This window comes from Acipenser ruthenus, chromosome 18 (assembly GCF_902713425.1).
Source record: "Acipenser ruthenus chromosome 18, fAciRut3.2 maternal haplotype, whole genome shotgun sequence".
Classification (NCBI taxonomy): domain Eukaryota; kingdom Metazoa; phylum Chordata; class Actinopteri; order Acipenseriformes; family Acipenseridae; genus Acipenser; species Acipenser ruthenus.
The window spans coordinates 30,594,255-30,613,394 of NC_081206.1; the positions used below are offsets into that span (position 1 = coordinate 30,594,255).

At 38.7% G+C, this 19,140-nt stretch overlaps 1 protein-coding gene across 1 annotated transcript in view; it reads right to left on the reverse strand.

Moving 5' to 3' along the window:
* LOC117430571 (protein phosphatase 1 regulatory subunit 36-like) overlaps positions 1–19,140 on the reverse strand; it is a 38,725-nt gene that overhangs the window by 5,096 nt on the left and 14,489 nt on the right. Inside the window, exon 2 of the mRNA XM_058991971.1 lies at positions 15,574–15,702. Coding sequence (XP_058847954.1) covers positions 15,574–15,609 — 36 coding nt within the window. The 5' untranslated portion in view covers positions 15,610–15,702. The remainder of the gene's footprint in view (positions 1–15,573; positions 15,703–19,140) is intronic.

Consider the following 19,140-nt stretch of genomic DNA (forward strand, 5'->3'; position numbering starts at 1 on the left):
TATATGGATTACAGACTAAAATATATTTTCAATATACTAAAAAGGGGGGGCAATTTCTATATATGAAAAATATAAGGATCATACTTTTCTACCATATATTAAAAATAATTTGTTCCATAAGGGTAAAACTGTTCCAAAAATTTGTTCCATAAGGGTAAAACTGCCTATTTTTCGTACTTTGGTTATTTTAAGTGAAATAAGTTACGTCTAAGGTTAAATAAATAAATAAATAAATAAATAAATGATTGTATTGCTAAAGTGTTATAGTATACTTTGTTGAGGGTTTGTAGCGCTATCTTATCCCGGGAACTGGGTCGGAATTAGACCTAGGTCGCACAGCTTGATCTCCGTGTGTAACTTATTCCTCGTTCAGATTTTTTAAAAATTAAAATAGAAATGATTAAGAACAAGCTTGTTTGGTTAAAAACTTCGTAACAGCTATCTTTCTGCATGCATGTCCCAACGCCACATTTCGTTTATTTCACAATTAACTATTTCATATTCCAGCGTAATAATACGACATATAAAACAAACAAACAAAAAAAAAGATATTTACGATAGAATACAACGCATTTCACTTTTCATAAAGCTGTACTTACACTTTTCATAGGTAAGTTAGTTGCAGTGTTTACCATTTTTCTGTGTTCGCTCAGCTCAGTTGTTTAGAGGGTGACGCTGCTGGTAGCTAGGCAACGAAAAAAAAAACAGTTCAGCAGCTGGAGTCTGGAAGTGACGTTGAGTTGTAAATAAATGTGTGTAAAATGAGCATGTTATACGACTTGGAAATGGGGTCAATAAAATAACGATATATTTGTATACAAAATACAAAACAGTTATTCAAAGTAACTTGCCTGCAGTCTGATCTACCTTTGCACTAATATTTAAACTAACTTGCGTTAAATGCATCATGCATGATGACATGTATTTTTAATGCATTTACCATGCTTAACGTACGCGTGATGAAAGAAGTACGGGCGACAAATTAAATGCCATAATTGTTTCTGTGTTGATTTGGAAAATAATATGGAATTAAAAACCAGTCAACACCGTCACATGCCATAGTAGTTAAAAAAAATACTTAACTTCCTTTTCAGACAATCGAGGTGTTGTTCTCGAGTTACTGAAGCTGCAACTTGTTAATAACGCGTGCCCTAGCCAATAGTAATTTATTACATACGCATACATAGTCTCAGGGGATATGAGGAACTATAAAAGCCTTGGCTTTGGATATGTTCTTGTTCTGTTGTGTGAACTAAATGCTGCAGCTGTTTTTGAACAAGGGGAATTGTTAGAAAGGCCGCTGGCCTGAATTTAACTTGCCTTTATAGCATTTCCATATTTGCTTTTAAGCTTGTGTCATTGGCTAATATGACCACCAGGGGGCACCAGAGCAGAGCCAATATAAAAATCGACGCCTATTAAAAATTGCACTGCAACCAGTTGAAGAACGACAGATAGCGTAAAACGTCCTGAACTTTGATAGTAAATGAGTTTATCGACATTTTCGACTTAAATTCTCTTTTATTTTATTTTTGTAACTAGTAATTAGGCTGTCAAGGCGAAATTAGTCACATTATAATAGCACTGTATCATTTGTATATCTCTGGATAGATTTCCAATTAAAAACATTTCGCAGTATACATGTTTTTTCAGCATAGTTGGCTTTATTTAGGAGCTATGGTAGGTGTAGAGCCAACTGCCCAGTATTTTAAACAAACTTACCGAGCTGTCGTTCTTTGCTGTTCTATTCTGTTCTGTACATCTCCTTTTAAAGGTTTATCATTGTAAATCTGCACATTAGGGTTACAGCTTACCAGGTTTCCACTATGAATATTGCTGTATTCACCACAGTACAGCACTGTAAAGATTTATAAAAGCACCTCCACAAACGTACTGTAGAAAGGTGTTTAACCGTTCCTAACAGTTGTAAAACTGACTGTTGTGAAGGAAAAAAAAAATACACACAATAAATAATTGCCTAGATGTATTTTGTCCTAACAGTTCCACAGTGCTTTGCACTCCAGTCTTGTTGATTGTGTGAGTTCCCTCTCCACTCATTGAATCAGCTGGATAAGTGTGCTCCATGAGAACGCAATGCATCCGGTTATCCTCTCATGTCTGCAGAACAAAATGATCCCTCTTGTTGTTCCATTGAGGCAAGAAGGAACACCAACAAAACATTTCAGGGAAAAACAGTTTGCAATTAAAAACAGCATGTGTGTGTGTGTGTGTGTGTGTGTGTGTGTGTGTGGTTACAGTATTGATATTTATTTCCAGAGGCTTGCTATGGACCTGAGAGTCACAGCCAGCATGAGTGTGAATTCAGACTTTGTTCAGTGTTTACACATTTCTCCAATCCAGACATTCCTATCAGACTAGTACTGCTGCATCAAGGCACACGCGAGGGAGAGGCAGTGTCAGAGTTCTATCTGAAACAAAGGCGTATGAAGATTTATCGGGGAGTAGGGGGTTGTCATACAGCAGGCTGCTATGGGAATGAAGTATTAAAGGGAGATCAAACACCTGTATTTTATACACTTTGACATTAACCTTTGGAAAAAATATCTTTCAAATAAAAGCATGCCAAGAAAAAAAGGCATATGTGAAACCAATGAAGCAAACACATACTGTACCGGCTCATTGGAAACAGGTGTTTGTTCAGCAGCTTTTTGTTCCGTGAGAAACTTGAGAGATACAGCCACCTCACCTTGGATGACCTACACACCGCATCGAAATATTGAGGTACTCTGGTGTGCGCCCTTGTAAAAGCATAGCTAAGCGTGATAAAGAAAAGTGACATCATGGAAAAACATAGGTAAGCATTGTAAAGCCCAGAGAGCTATGGTAAAGCATATTATAAAACATGGCAAACCAGGCTAAACTATGGTAAATGCATGGTATAGCTCAGGGAAAAGCATGGGGAAAAAGCTAAACGACCATGCAAATGTACCTTTATAAGGGTGCATTCTTGGCTCCGCAGAACAGCAGACTCACTGTTATTTATGAAACCCCTGGATTACCATTCCAAATGGTCTTTAGTGGTGATGATTAAGGGCTACTAAGTACCTGCTTTATATTCTGAGACATTTCCCAGTTGCCATGGTTTTATGATGATAGATCAATTCAGTACCAGGATGCTGTGAACCAAGGCAACGCTTGGGAATTTAAAACAACTCCATCCGGGTGCCTGTTAGTACCATCAGGCAGTGCAGAAACCCAAAGCATCCATAACCAGTGCAACAAGCCAACAGTTATTTCAAATGTAGATCCATCAGGGGGTTTGCAACCTGAAATCAGCTTCAGTATTTGGGACGTGGTTCACAATCGCTCCTCTGATTGTAAAACAATTGCATCATTAATTTAGATGAAAAGCTATGGTGCAAGTTACAAGAACTGACTGCAATGTAAATCGAAACAGGAACTTACCCAATGACATTTGCATTCGTCAGTCATGGGTGAGGACATTGAAATGGGTAAATGCTTTAGCTTGTGCGTTATTTCAAAGTTCTGTTATTCTCTTTTTGTTCATGAAGTTTGATCTTCGTGAAGCCGCTCTCGGCTGCTGTTTACGGTCAACAGCGCTCTGCAACAGTTTCATTCATATCACTGTTCATCCACAACTATTAAACACTCAATAGTTAAGAAATACTCAAAGAATCTAAAGTCTAAAGCTTCGACTAGAAGTTTTTTTTTTCAATATCTTCAAATGGTGTTCGCTGACATTGGAAAAGACTTCTAGTTCAAATCGGTTGCCATCCAATTTTAGTTTCTTGTAGTGTTTCTTTAATATCATTGTTCCTGCAAACAGAGTGACAGTTAAAGTGAATATGACCCAGGAGTGTGAAATGAGGCCTGATTTAGGAGACACAGTTCTGTGTTGAAATAGGAAGTAGTAATTGAGCCATTGAAGCAGTCTGAAGTAGGATGCAGCACAAAAAGACTAAAATCAAAGCATTTAAACACGCTTTGTTGGAGGGGGCCTAATTTCCTAATTTCTTTCATCTGCAACCAATCAATCGCAAGCGAAGACTTTCAATCCCTGCACCCTGGGAGAGGTACGCACTCCCCAGCTGTCATTTCCTGGATAAATGAACCTTTTAAGATTGCTTTTTTCAGGTGTTCATACACAACCCTTTTTTTATTTATTAGCTGTGGGATTACTTTGGATTTCAGTATCTCTATCTTCTAAAGCATAAATAACATCTGCCTATGAATGTATACATCAGACTGAGCTGGAATTCCTGGAAGGAGTCAGGAAAAGGCTGGGTGTTTTATAAAATGTTGGAATACACTTATTGACTTAAAAGTGCCAATTAACGAGTAGAACTAGCAGAACTAGCCAATGAGAAGACCGTCTATATTATATATAGCAGCAGATTTGTTTGTAGAACTGACTGTAAAAGGTCAGGGGAAACATATACAGCCCAGTGTTTTCCAACTTGCTGCACTAACCTATTCCACTGTATCTGTTTTTATTAAACTACCTGTCAAGCTGCCTGATAATACATATATATATATATATATATATATATATATATATATATATATATATATATATATATATATATACCCTTCCCATGAGCGTGTTGAGGAATGTCATAAGTATTCAGCCAGTGAAACTCTTGTGATTTAAAAACAACATCTTATTACATATGTACTTGACCGAGAGAAGAATTAGGGGGAACATGAATGAAATCTTAAAAGGAGCTGACATAGTTAACCCTAACCAATTTTTGTAAGCGCAGTATGGAAACCAGGACCAGAGGACACAGTTGGAAATTAAGTGGAGACATTAGGACTTAGGACAGGGGAAAAGAGACACTTCTTCACACAGAGAGTGGTGAGGGTATGGAATGGGTTATCTAGTCATGTTGTTGTAGACTCTTCTTCACACAGAGAGTGGCGAGGGGATGGAATGGGTTATCTAGTCATGTTGTTGTAGACTCTTCTTCACACAGAGAGTGGTGAGGGGATGGAATGGGTTACCTAGTCATGTTGTTGGAGACTCTTCTTCACACAGAGAGTGGTGAGGGGATGGAATGGGTTACCTAGTCATGTTGTTGGAGACTCTTCTTCACACAGAGAGTGGTGAGGGGATGGAATGGGTTATCTAGTCATGTTGTTGGAGAATCTTCGTCACACAGAGAGTGGTGAGAGTATGGAATGGGTTATCTAGTCATGTTGTTGGAGACTCTTCTTCACACAGAGAGTGGTGAGGGGATGGAATGGGTTATCTAGTCATGTTGTTGGAGACTCTTCTTCACACAGAGAGTGGTGAGGGGATGGAATGGGTTATCTAGTCATGTTGTTGTAGACTCTTCTTCACACAGAGAGTGGTGAGCGGATGGAATGGGTTACTTATGTTTATAATATGATTAATTTATTTATTTTTTATATACTATACTGGTATTTAACAGATTTTAGATACACTGTAATGTCATTTTGGTGTATGTAATTGGATATGTCTATCTTTCATCTGGCTCAGCACACCAATTATTAGAAAATAGTAAATAAATGGCTTCAATATTCCCCTATTTTAACAAAAGTGTATTTTCTTAATTCCAGTCCTACACTGTGTTATAATACCTGTTAAAGCGACTAAGGTCTTTGGCGGAAGCTTGCAGTTGAAATTCTGAAGCTGGCTTTAAGGATAAAGGGGCAACCAGTTCCGTTATAAGGAGGATAAATCACAATCGGTTTATCATTTACCCAAAGTCCTGCTGAAGCCACCAGAAACTCTCGCATGCTTCTTGAAACTCCCACTCGGTTTGTTTTCTAATGATACAATTTAAGCTTTAATTAAAAAAACATTGTTTTCCTGCCTACGACTCATTAACTCCTCAAGCAATAACATCCTCTGATAAAGCGAGCTGTGTTGTTTCAGACAATCCCCTCCTACATGAATTACTAGAGTTCCGCTCTTTCTTTCAGCCCCTTGCATTGGCCCAAACATTTTCAGATAAATAACGGGAGAGCCTTCTGTACTGAAAGCCAGGCAAAGGGTATTTGTTAAAAGCTGATTCAAGAAAGACGGATTACGGTGACCTTTTCCGTTTTCTGGGTATTTCAGTTTCTGTTGTATCAATGCTTTCCAAGCTGGAAAGTAGTTTTACAATAGATGTTTGACTGGAAACAAAACATTTGAAAGTAAACCGAAAAAGGGTAGTTTGCCAGCATTTGACATGCCTTTTTTTTTAGAATGTTCAGCAGACCCTTTCCCACAACAACAACTCGTTCAGCATGGCGCAGAAACATTCCCAGATTGAATTTATAAATAATCTAATAACTGAAAATACTGCATTGCCAATAGAAGTAGTGTAAATGGCCTGTTCAGCGTAAAAAATTGGCACAAGTTCACCAAATTCATATTTTCCGCAGACAATGAGTCTATCTGTGCTGTTGTTCTTGTTACAGTAATATGTTAAACTTTTTCTTATTGTCAGGAACAGGCTTTGCATAGTAAACATACTTATCAACGATGTTGTGCTTCTAGTGTCCTAAGCAGCCCACACATGCTCACTTTATCAATGGCAGAACATGCCTTTTCCTAACTTGCCTGATCAGATGTTTTCCTCTGACTCTTGTTTCAACGATGAATGCTTTACAAAGACTGGCTGGAGTGTAAGCAGGGACCTGGAATTCCAAAACTCGATTTTCTCAATTGAATAACCGCTGCACATGTCCTTACCTGGTAGCTCTAGACTTCATTTGATATCTTTTCTTTTTTTGCTGGGTAGATTGTTCCAATATCAGGCTCTTTGGTGTTTCATGACTGACATGCATTCAGGGGAATAAAGTTTGAGTTTCTGTTTTTCATTACCGGTACTGTACATGCGTTTGTTATTTCTTTAGCTGGTCACATTGATTTCTCTGCTATTGAAAACAAATTACTGGTTGACAGTGACCAAAACAAAGCAGGAGGTTGATTTTGGCTTTCCTTAGAGTTTGGATGAGATTTGTGATTGTGATTGGTGGGTCTGCTGTGGGCTATTAAATAACAGTTTATAATCAGTGACAGCAGCTTTGACGTTTATTACCTCTGTCGAGTGTGTTCCTGTTATTGCAAAATAATGCAGCATGGGCTTTCATAAGTTGAAAACATTTTGAGCACATTGTGAAAGCATATACTGATGTCTGTCAAGTCCTGCAGGAGCCACACACAGATGTTATTGTTTTATTAAATCATCCAGAACACACCCTATTTATAATATATATTTTTTGTATTGAATAACTTTCCCACCAGGAGCAAGTGTCATTCTAATTGAAAGGGACGTCAAATCTGTCTTTAATGACCCCTCTTCATTTTGATCATCTTAAGCATAAGGAATATAAAACCACCTTCTGTGGTTACATCTATTCGCTCACTCTATAGTAAACTATGGCTACTCTCTGATATGCAGTGACTCATAAACGAGTTGATGAAATGTAATGTCCTTTTACACGTTGGTATGGGTTTGGAGGTCCAGGAATGGAGGGTGGAGTTTTATTCTTAACCATTTGTTTATTATAATGCACTGGTAGTGCAGCATGAACTCACCCATTGCTCCACTGGATCACAAGTTCATTGCAAGAACAGACAGTTTTGATCACTGCTTTGATATCTATGGGTGACAGAACACAGGGAAAGAACGAGTAGAGCGCACTGAATCTGTAACATCAAGAACTCGTGGCCCCAATGAGTCACTTTAACAGGTGAAAGAGAAAAGTCCATTCTTTTCAGAATATGACTTACTCTTCTGCAGGGTTTGCAATTCTAGCTCTGCTACTACATTACTCTCCAGGGCTACAGGATGTAGAGGAGTGCTTAATGTAAGAAGACCCTGAACCCTGACCCTGATGGAGAATAAGTCAGTGAGTAAATCCATCGCTTCGCTGAAGAACGTCATGGTCACAGTGGAATTCATGACCCGACGGGCGAGCTGCTTTTTCAGTTACCATGTTTTTCTTTCAACCTGCTGAGAGCTCCAGCTGCTTTAAAGAGCTTGAATTCCTTTTCCATATTCCAGGAAATCCCACTGGTCTCTCCTCTCTCTCTCTCTCTCTCTCTCTCTCTCTCTCTCTCTCTCTCTCTCTCTCTCTTCTCTCTCATTAAAGGGTAACACTTTAAAATAATGGCTGCAAATTCATAATGAATTCCGACTGAATACCGCAGGAAGAGCACCTGAATATCTAATGCACTTCCGTTCGGAAGTAATTCATTTTGAATTCAGCCCTGTTAATTCATGTGGATTTAAATACCTCTATTCATTCCATTTTCATTTGTAACACATGATCTTGATCGCATGTATAAGGCATGCATTCATGCAATATTGAATGCAACAGCCTTTCACCTCTGGTACTTTGGTGAAATGAGTGTTGACTTTTTTCAGCTTTATTTATTGCAGATGGATTTCCACTCCATCCACTTTCCATAAAAAAAAACACCTACAATAATAATTTGTGACAAAAAACAAACAAGCAAAGAAAAATGTTATCTGTTGTGTGGGTGACCGTTGTGTTTGTGATCTTTTGTGGGTAAAAGACGACAGAGTAATACAATTCCATTTAACAAATGAACGCCAATGAAAACCTCCTACTGCACCCAAAATATATCTTTTTAAAAAAATGAAGTCAGAGGCACATTTTCCATTTTGAGCCACAATCATCTCTACCCCACTCCTTAAAGCTGAACGAGGGCTGGTACTGTATGGGAACTGTTATAAGCAGAAACCACAGCTGGACGTGTATTGGCTTAACCTCTGGGAAACAGGTTGCGGTTTGGAGTCTCTTCCTAAGGCAAAACTACTTTTAATGTTCCTTTCTTTGGCAGCACTGGCTATGCAAGGTTCTCTGGGAGCCTGCCAGGATAAACGAGCAGTTGCATAATAATTTTTTTAAGGTTTTCAGCCCGTGTCACTTTGTTAATTTAATTTAAGCTTCAAAGAAGCCGCACTGAGGATCTGCCCTTTGGCTTGCGATGATGTCATAAATACTTCACAATAGCAAAGGATTATAGCTTTGGCTTCGAGTTTTGACCTTGTTGGAATGGATTTTACACCGACAAGAAAAAGGATGTCACACAGTAGTGTAGCAAAGAAAAATCAGACTGGATGCAAAGCCAGTCGTTAGTTAAACATCAAATTGGCCACCCTGTCTCAAGAAATGTGGTTTGGGAGGCAGCCTTTGTCTCTGTTGGGTCGTTTTATATATACAAGTATTACAGCGATGCTTTTACAGGCAAATTGGAATCCAGACATTTTTCAGAACATACAGTACATACCAAATGAATGCATGAAAACTCTGACTCTAGTCTGCCTTATAATTAAATAAGCCGCATTTAACTTGTTGTGTCTGCTAAGAAGAAGGCCATATAACAGGAAGCTATCTGCAGCCGTACCGCCCTCAGTTGAATCTGTGATAGGGGGCTGGAGCGTGGGAGAGTGGGCATGACATTCCCATTGCACAGGAAGCACAACCTGGCTGCAGTACATGCAGTACAAGCATACTCTGATCACCAATCAGCAATTCACAGTTCATATTGAAGACCAACAAACTGTAAACAGCCAAAACCATTTGATCAGATCAGTACTTTTATTATCACCCTGATCCTCTGTTACAGACTTGAGGAGTTCTCACCCACTATCACTGCAGAGTCAGTATTATTGATATATGAATTCCTGTGGATAATGACGCAGCTGATCTCAACCCTTTTGGTTCAACAGTATGACCGAAGTTCACTCTCCTTCCTTCAGCAATGCTGGTGCTCTGATTGAGATGAGAGCCGTATTGTGGGAACAGAAAACCAGCATTATTGCAGGAGGGAGAGTGATCTGGATACGCTGCGATCCTTTTGAATTTATTTTTTATTTTTATTATTTCTCTTGGTGAACGCTCTTGAGTAAATGTTGAGAAATATATTCCTCAGTTGATTATGACACATGATGTATAATGAAAAATATAAAAAAGAATTGGCAATATGTTTAAAAATGTGATGCGGAGGGCACGGGATCCAGCAAAGGTAACGCAATGCGTTTCACACTGCATTAACACTTTAATCTTAACAACTGCAGTCCAGCACCTATTGGATATATTAGTCTTACTTTTGCATTTCAGGGATTAAACTAGAGAGCCCCATATACTGTATGATACTAAACCATGATGTTTCTACAAGTAATGTATTGTAACCTTCTGACCACACACTGATTCAGTGTGTTTACAATAACTTCGGTTCATATGTTGGAGGTTTTAATAATACTCTGTGAACGTTTAGTTAAAAACGTATTATGTGCTATCAACAGCTAAATAAACTTGGAATAAGTGGCTTCAGGCAATGGATTCATATAGCCGTGTACAGTTCCTTCAATCTTCAGCCAATACAAACATGATTGTTCTCAGCACTTACTATGGGACATGAGTTAAACACTCTGACAACAGACTGAAAGAGTACAACTGAAAGAAACTTTTCAGGAAAAGCAATCCTTTGAACAATGTGATAGCCTTTTTAAAGGTTTGTTTGGATCACAGCAGGTGCAAATAATTGTGCCAATATGTTCATCAAACACGTGTGTAACAAGCATGTGTACATTTAATAAAAAATAAAACAAATATATAGTTTTGCTTAGGTACTACTCTTTTTTCTGAAACTATGCTTCAGGTAGTATTGTCTCCAGCTGGTAACCGAGAAGCAAATTAAACTAGAACACATGAAGTATAAATCAAATGTAACTTAATTTATTCTGTGTTGTTTCAGCTTTTTCTGTGAATCTTGATTCCAGAAAAAAAAAAGAAAAACACTTGATGCTGTGATCGTTCAGCTGGTGGGGCCAGCAAAGTTCAAAGGTCAACATATAATTCCATTGCATATAGGGGGTATCTGTGGTACTCAAAACGTAGACGGTATATTCCTTAAATCATTAGTAAAGTGCCATCAGTTTAAAACACATTACTGCGTAACTAATGCTAATAATTCAAGTTCCATGAGATTTAGCAATAATATGTTTAATTTGAAACCTGTTAACAAAACCATACAAAGACAGACTATTGTTCCCAATGCAGTTGTTTTAATAGTTGTGTTGCTTTAGAAAACTATTGCAGGATAAGCGGCCGAATCATATTATGAAGGGCTTACTAGAATTGAACAAACAGACACGTACAGGAACAGGCAACAAACCGCATGTGATCCGGGATGGGTGAGAAATGAAGTTGGCTATTATGATTGAAACCTCTGGAGTCAGGTTGTGTTTTCAGGCTTCTGTTTATGTTCATTTTGATGTTATGTTTTGCTTATTGCATTAAACTTGAGCCAAAACAAGCAACAACAACAACAAAAAAAATATTGCATAACATCTGTGACAGTTTCCAGCAGCTTGAGCATGAGAATCTCTTTAAATTGTTGGTGGAGTTTTATCCTGATCTGCTTCCCTTTTAGCCTTAAGGCATTTTCTGTTTGATACAATCAGGGCTTGTTGAAGATACTGCTGGAATCTCCTTGTAATATTCTTTATATACAGTACTATACCATCATCATTTGCACATGCAATTGGATAATTTCACAAAACAAAAAACGAGACTTGAAAACGTGTTGCAAAACTATGCCAATCATTCGTCATGTAACCTTTTCTCCTTAGCCCTACCTTAAGAGATATATGTGTTGGACTGTATACTGTATACTGTGATATGTATTTCCTTGTCAAATTTAATCCAAGGTTAAATCATGCCCAGGACTACAATCCCACAATCCACTGCAGAGATGACACATTTCTAAGGAAACAAACAGAGTGAAATTATGGTATTCCATAATTATGTAGACAAGCATTAAATGAGGGAACATTTTGTTTTGTGTTATGTAATTGACAAGTTTTGTATTCTATGTAACCTAACAACTTAAAACATATTAAAGAGAATTACTCAGGTTTTCCACGTTTTAGCACTGTTCTGTTTAAAACCCTTCTGTGCCATCTCTCACTGCTCTTCACAAGACTAAACTCTGAAACTGTGGACCTGGCTCAGTGGGGTCCCAAGTGCTCATAGACCTAATGGAGTGACTTTAGGAGATGGCATAAGATGTAATTAGTCCTTTCCTGTCACATTGGAAAGCCCATAAGTATCACTCTCTGGTCTCCTTGGGTTAAGGAGGAATCCAAACGATTTCCTCCGGTGCTTTCTCACCACTGTTATCTGTCAGGTCCTGATAGATAAGAGACATCTCTGAGGAACTCAGCCAGCATAATTAACAGTTCTAAAGAGCTCACATGCATCCTTATACATGGCAAGCACTCATTTGTTGCTATTATCTATTAAATCAAAGTGGGGATAAAGCGGGGAGGGACTAAAGTTAGTCAAGAGGAACCAAATACCTGATTATCTCTGAATTAAAGTGGCAGCTTTCACGAGAGGTGGTTGGTCAGGATGGATTCCAGACTAGTGTGGTTGTTGGAGGAAAAAACAGGAAACAAGCAACAGTTCCTGAAACAATCAAGTAAAACCCTACGATCGTGTGACCCCAAAAGCAGAGTGGTCAAGTCTGTGAAAGCTAATTGTAGCCTGGGACCTAAATGGATGCCTTATGTGGACTACGAAGTTGCTCCCCACCCTTGAGTTGCCTTAGCAGAAGCAGTAGCAAGTCAAATTGAAAGGCATGGGAAGTAGAACAGAAATGAAATGCACAAATGAGTTAAGAATAAACTTTTGGGTAAAGTGGTATGATGAAAAGGCGATGTTTGTCTTCTAGAATGCATTTATGAGTTTAAATTTTCTCATATTAAATTAACATTAGCAGAGAAACCTTGCTTTTTCCAATTGCGCAAGACCAGCATTGCGTGTCCAATATAGTTTCTTGAAAGCCACTGTTATTGCCATTTTAGGAAGGGCAGTAGCTTGGCAATATTGCCTGGCATCCTTCATAATCCAGGCCATTAAAGAACTTTACAGTATATCTTATTGCAACAGTAGACTATTACATCAATGGAAACCTGAGAGGAGTGAAATAAAAATGCTGCCTTTGACATTTAATGAACAGCATTACACACCAAAATTGACTGGGTGAATGGAAATCTCACTGTGATGTAATGCTCAATTATATTCTAGGTCAACGCATCAAGAAGCAAGAAACGGTTTACAGAGATTCTGAATAGACTGCTAATACAGTATCCCAAGCCACCACTTTTGTGAGGACTGACTTCATCCATTGTTACCCGGTGGTGTACTAGACTTCAGTGGGTTTAAGTACCGGTAATTGTGGTTAGGATGAAATAACTGGTGAAACCCCTAAATTGGGTAGAATAGTGGTCAATTATGAGGAACACAATTGGCATTGATGGATGAGCTGGGTACAGGGTTGTCTGTCTAAATAAAAGCAAAGTCTGATTTAGGTTAATAACTCTAGTTTCCTCTTAATGCTCCTCGACCTCTTGTGAACCCAACATATTACACTATTGCAGTACCTATTATTGAAAACACTGTCCAGATTTAACTTTGGACAACCTAGCATTACCACCTCTTCACCTAGTTAGTATGTCCCTGTAGTCTAGAAAAGTTTTAGTTATTGTTGGCTACAAATCACTGTAACACAATAAAGATACCAAGCCAAAAAAAGCCCGTTCATATATTTAATATAGTGGTTTGTACTGTAAGAAGGCTTCATTTGTGTCTTATTCTGTTTAAAATTGCAATTGTTATTTTTTTCAGAAAGCATATGACGTTGTGAAGCATGTATAATAACCAATAATGCATTCTTTTCTGTGGTATAAATAAGTACTGTAATTAATTCAATGCAGTTCAGTTACAAGCTACTAAACAGTCAATAGAAATGCAACAGGATTGAATGTGTGAGTATCCACTGTTAGGCTACCTTGGAATTGTGTGCTCATATATGACATATGTATGCTGAAGTTTATTAACATGCTATTGATATCTTGTCGTTTACATATTTTTGAAGATTACAGTTTATTAACATGTAACTTTGCCACACAAAATAAAATGTTAGTAAATAGACAGTAAGTAATAGGTTTGCTTTATAGAAAGTACAATGCTCAGTTGCATTGCACAGGTTTCGTGAGGTCTGCTTCCAGGCACAACATAATTTTGTTTGTAATAGTAATCTCCAGAGGCAATGCAAGTACAAGTGCCTACACATGTTAATGGTTTATCTGACAATCAGCTGCAATCTTACTGCCACACATACTGAAAAAGGTATTATTTAACTTCAACCTGCAAAACAATTATAGTCATTACAGTACAATAACTGCTGTATTCCTTATGTGAGGCTGGAAAGTAAGAATTGTACTAACAACATTGAAAATCAGTGCAATAACCTTTAGTACCATAATAAAACAAAATACTCCTGGCTTTTGACTGCAAAGAATATTGGAAGACTTATTGGCCCATTTTTCAGGTTTCATCAAGACCAGTAGGCCAAAGGTGCGTGATGATGTGTTTATGTCACCTAGCATCTTGATAGCAGCAGTGGATAACAGCACAGCTACTAACCATCTTCCAGATATGAGTAATCTTACAAGATCCTGTCCCGCTGGACAGATTACTCCGAGTGCTTAAAATGCACATGCTAATCAGAGAGAACAGATGTTTGTGTACTGCTTCTGGAGCCATACATTGTCAACAGTTGAAAACATCATTATTTATTGCATACATAGAAAGAATGTCTTGCAAATACCTACATAGGGGTACATAGTTTCTGCATAGCTTATAGAACACATTTCTGTAAGATGAGTTATGTCAGAATGTTAAGACCTAAATTGAGGTATGATGTCTGCGGTTGACCAGAGGTCAGCCCAAGCTGGGTGATGGTGGATCAACAACCTCTCGGAGGGGAGATACATCTGCAAAGGAGGTGGTGGTGAACAGTATTCCTGCAACATCTTTTTGATCTTGTTCAGATTGCAGCTGGTAATCTACAATGGCATCAGTGGTGTACACAAGTTACAAGGATGGTGATGGTGCAGGCTTCTTGAACACTCCTCAAAATCTTCATGTTTTCACTGCTCCATGCAAGTTCTTAATGGTATACCATACATCAGGGGTGTCCAATCCCTAACCCTGGAGGGCCAGTCCACTCCAGCTTTAACAAGTACAATTAGATAATAACTTCTTTAGGATTTGGATGGAGGTAAATTGGTTCAATTGAACAATTTAAACAAGGGCTGGGGCCAACTTTGGCCACCTCTGCTATACATTGACTAACTGCCAGGGTCAAATGACCACCCATGTCCACAGATGACTTCAGGTTTAAAAGATGCCACTGGAGATCACCAGCCGCAATCTGAAAACAGGAGAAGCTGTTGTCCAGTGTTATGGGACAGTGTTATGTAGAGTAAGGAATTGTCTATACGAATACACCATTAACTCAAGCAATATCTCATCCACCACTTTTTTGATCCATGCTCCTCATTGCTTTTGACCCTTGAGTTGGTTTTGAAATGGTCAGCTACAATGCATCCTTTTTAATGCCAACTCTAGGGGTGGTTACCAATGCTGACTTTTTTCCACTCGCACCCGGCGTGAGACCACCAGAAGTGACGGCAGCATCTTGAATTTTGTGGCTCATGCAACATTTAGCCCCATTCAACTGGAACTTACTGGGAGTCTCTCTGTATTCCGCAGAAACCCATTCATCTCTCCTGAAAGATCTCTTCTGGATGGTGCTTCTTTCAATGGGGGAGTTGAACTCTCTTCATGGAAGACCCTCTGTGTTCTGGAACTCTCCGTCTGTAAAGGTGATTAAGACACCATTAGCACATTCCTGAGGGGAATTGCTTGGTCCTGAAATTCACCAGCTGTTACTCTGCATAATCACTTTACAGCCAGAGGTGAAGAACAGAATATTCAGTGTGAATTCCACAGCAACGACTGTGCCTGGTGTTTTGCGTGCTCGATATAAGCTTCAGATTTGTTATATTTGAAATGTGTTTTCTTTTGAGGGGGGGGGGGTTAAGTCTTAAGGAAATGTGCTAATTTATTGTTTCACAGTGTCTGAAGGGGTGGTCAGCGCATATGCTTTGTGTGAGAATATTCCAGTGTCTGAAGGAGTGGTCAGCGCATATGCTTTGTGTGAGAATATTCCAGTGTCTGAAGGGGTGGTCAGCGCATATGCTTTGTGTGAGAATATTCCAGTGTCTGAAGGGGTGGTCAGCGCATATGCTTTGTGTGAGAATATTCCAGTGTCTGAAGGGGTGGTCAGCGCATATGCTTTGTGTGAGAATATTCCAGTGTCTGAAGGGGTGGTCAGCGCATATGCTTTGTGTGAGAATATTCCAGTGTCTGAAGGAGTGGTCAGCGCATATGCTTTGTGTGAGAATATTCCAGTGTCTGAAGGGGTGGTCAGCACATATGCTTTATTCATGGCAAGTTTTCGTTGTAATTATTAAGCCACATGTTGGTTTCCATTTTAAAGTGAACGATGTTAAAGTGCAGGATTCTGTATGCTGTTAATGATGCTGATGGGGTCTGGTGGCACTCGGTGTCTGTTGTGTGAGTAAACTATATATTAAGTATACCACAAGAAATCAAGTTTATTTAAAGAAAATAATCCAGTATTTGGGCAAAACTGTAGTTTTCCTACCCTAACCTTTTATAACTTCGGGAACACTTTACATTAAGTGTCTCTAATACATGCGTATTTACACATAATTACAATGTTATTATGCATAGATACAATGTACTTAACATGTAAATCTGTTTGCATGATATATGTAAGTACACAATTGTATCAGAAAAGGGTTAGGGTTATACCGTAGAATACCCCCTTCCAGACTCATGGGGCTGACTGTACTGTGTAAAATACATTGTTGCACTGCTCAAAAGTCCTAAGCATCATAATAACATAACGATAGCTGCTTTTAAAAAGTACAGCTAAGCTGTCAACTCAACCTCCTAGATTTCACTCTACGTTTAGCACGGAATAAAAGCTAGTGATGAATTTCTATTGTGAGGGATTTAAAGGGAGCTACTGGAAACAGCCAGTGAAGAAAAATATTCTTACCATTACTCTCAGAAGGACGCCTATGTTGTGCATAGGGAGTCATTTCCCTTACAGTGGGTTTACTGAGGATTATATAAGTGTAATGTCTTTAGAGAGGCTGTACAGATAGCATCTTTACCAGCATAGTATGTAATCCCAGAGTCACATCTTGTTTAAATTATACAATTTGTCTATACAGCTGTTCATTATCTAACAGACTTACGTGTTGTTAAACTCTGTTTGATTTATTTAAGTATTCAATTACAAACCACAACCCCCAATTCAGGAAATTGGGTGTTTCTTTTTCTTTTTAAATAAACTATTATTCTGTTAAAGGCCAGAAGTGTAGATTGACTGCTCTCTGCTCGGTTAAGTGTAGTTTTTACCATTTTAAATATTAAATGAATTAGTGTTTATGCAGTGACTATGAATGCTTACAATTACTGTACATATTAACATAGCTTAGTGAATTGTCTTGTGGGTGATCTCAAACAAAATAACATCGGTCGGCAAGTACCAGTAACTCTAAATTGTTTAGCATCTTAATGCTACTAATCTGTCAGTCTACACACTGTAAACAATATCACTTCAGTAGTTCGGGACAAACACCAATCACAAAATGTTTTAGTACAAATATTTATTGTAGAGAATGCGGAGTACGCGATTTAACAGAAAAGTATGCTGTATATACACATTCATTTGGCATCAAACCTAACTTGGTTTGAGGGTTCGCTGCCTGGCCAACTGGACGAGGCTGAGACCCCCATTTGATAAAATATAAAAACTGTTAAGAAAGGAGGAGATGGGGAGGTGGTGGGTTACGATGAAATCAAAACACAACTGAGAGATAAGTGAAGCAGGTATTTATAGTGCTAACAATTTAAATTAGCTATTGTGTAAATTGAATTATTCAATTTGGTGACACGGAGATTGGTGTCTGACCCTCCTCCCGAACTTTAATTATAAATTTCATTTAAGCATAAACATTTACATATGTAGGAACCCAAAACCAGACTATCCTTACGTTGTCAAGCCCTGGCTGCTTTCAGCCTTGGTTTGGGCTTTGCTCAGTCCTAACTGCACAGAGCATACCAAGAAGTTAGCTCCCGTTGATTCCTCTGAACTGGGCATTGAGCCCAGATTGAGGAGCACTGCAGGGTATCATAGTCTAGATAATCGGGGGCAAAGACACAGAATCAATGGTCTAGTTGGATCCTTTTCTCTACATCAAAACTTGCCAGGTCATTGATATGCTTAATATTGAAGTTGTTTAAATAATCCCATTTGATATGGAAATATCGGCACCAGCCAAGTCTATTGACAAACCCAGGGGGCTCATTGAGGACATGGAAATAAAAAAAATAAATAATAAATAAAAATGTATTCTGTCAAAATCACGAGAGAAAGTTTTGAAAGATCCTGATCTCAACAAAATGGTTGAAATGTCGAGATCCTGAGATAAATCATCCTGCAATCTTGATGTAACAACAGAGGTGAAATGTAACTAGAAAGTAGTTCAGTAGATGGCTGAATGGTAAAATTGAACAAATGGGAACGTGTACTTCCTTGTAACCATCCAGAATACAGATACTGTACATGCCTGGTTTTTACAGGACAGAATACAGATACTGTACGTGCCTGGTTTTTACAGGACAGAATACAGATACTGTACGTGCCTGGTTTTTACAGGACAGAATACAGATGCTGAACGTGCCTGGTTTTTACAGGACTAAGTGATACGCAGGCTTACACCTCCCCATCCTAAACCTACAGCTCTCCCATCCCCTATAAAAGAGAAAAGACTGGATAGAAAGGCTGTGACCTGAGAAGAGGCTATGAACCTCCGCTTAGAAACACTGAAGGGTTTAAGCACCAGAGCTAAATACTGCTGTAATGTCTTTACTGTCCTGTTACAACCATGGATAATAAAGTTATCGCCAGGTGCACCTGCTAGCTTAGGAAAATGCATGGGAAACGTGTTTGATTTTTCCATGAGAAAGTGGGGATCTTGGCTCGGTTCCGTGTACGCACAGCTACCTTGCACATCCCTCCCACTTATGGCTCTTGGGTCACATGACTGGGTCCAGGGACAACCACCCTTCCCATGGTGCTCATGTTCCCCTTGTGTGTCCCCTGGGCCATGGAGTTCAGCTGCGCAAAAAGAGACATCTGCTTCTCATCTTGCT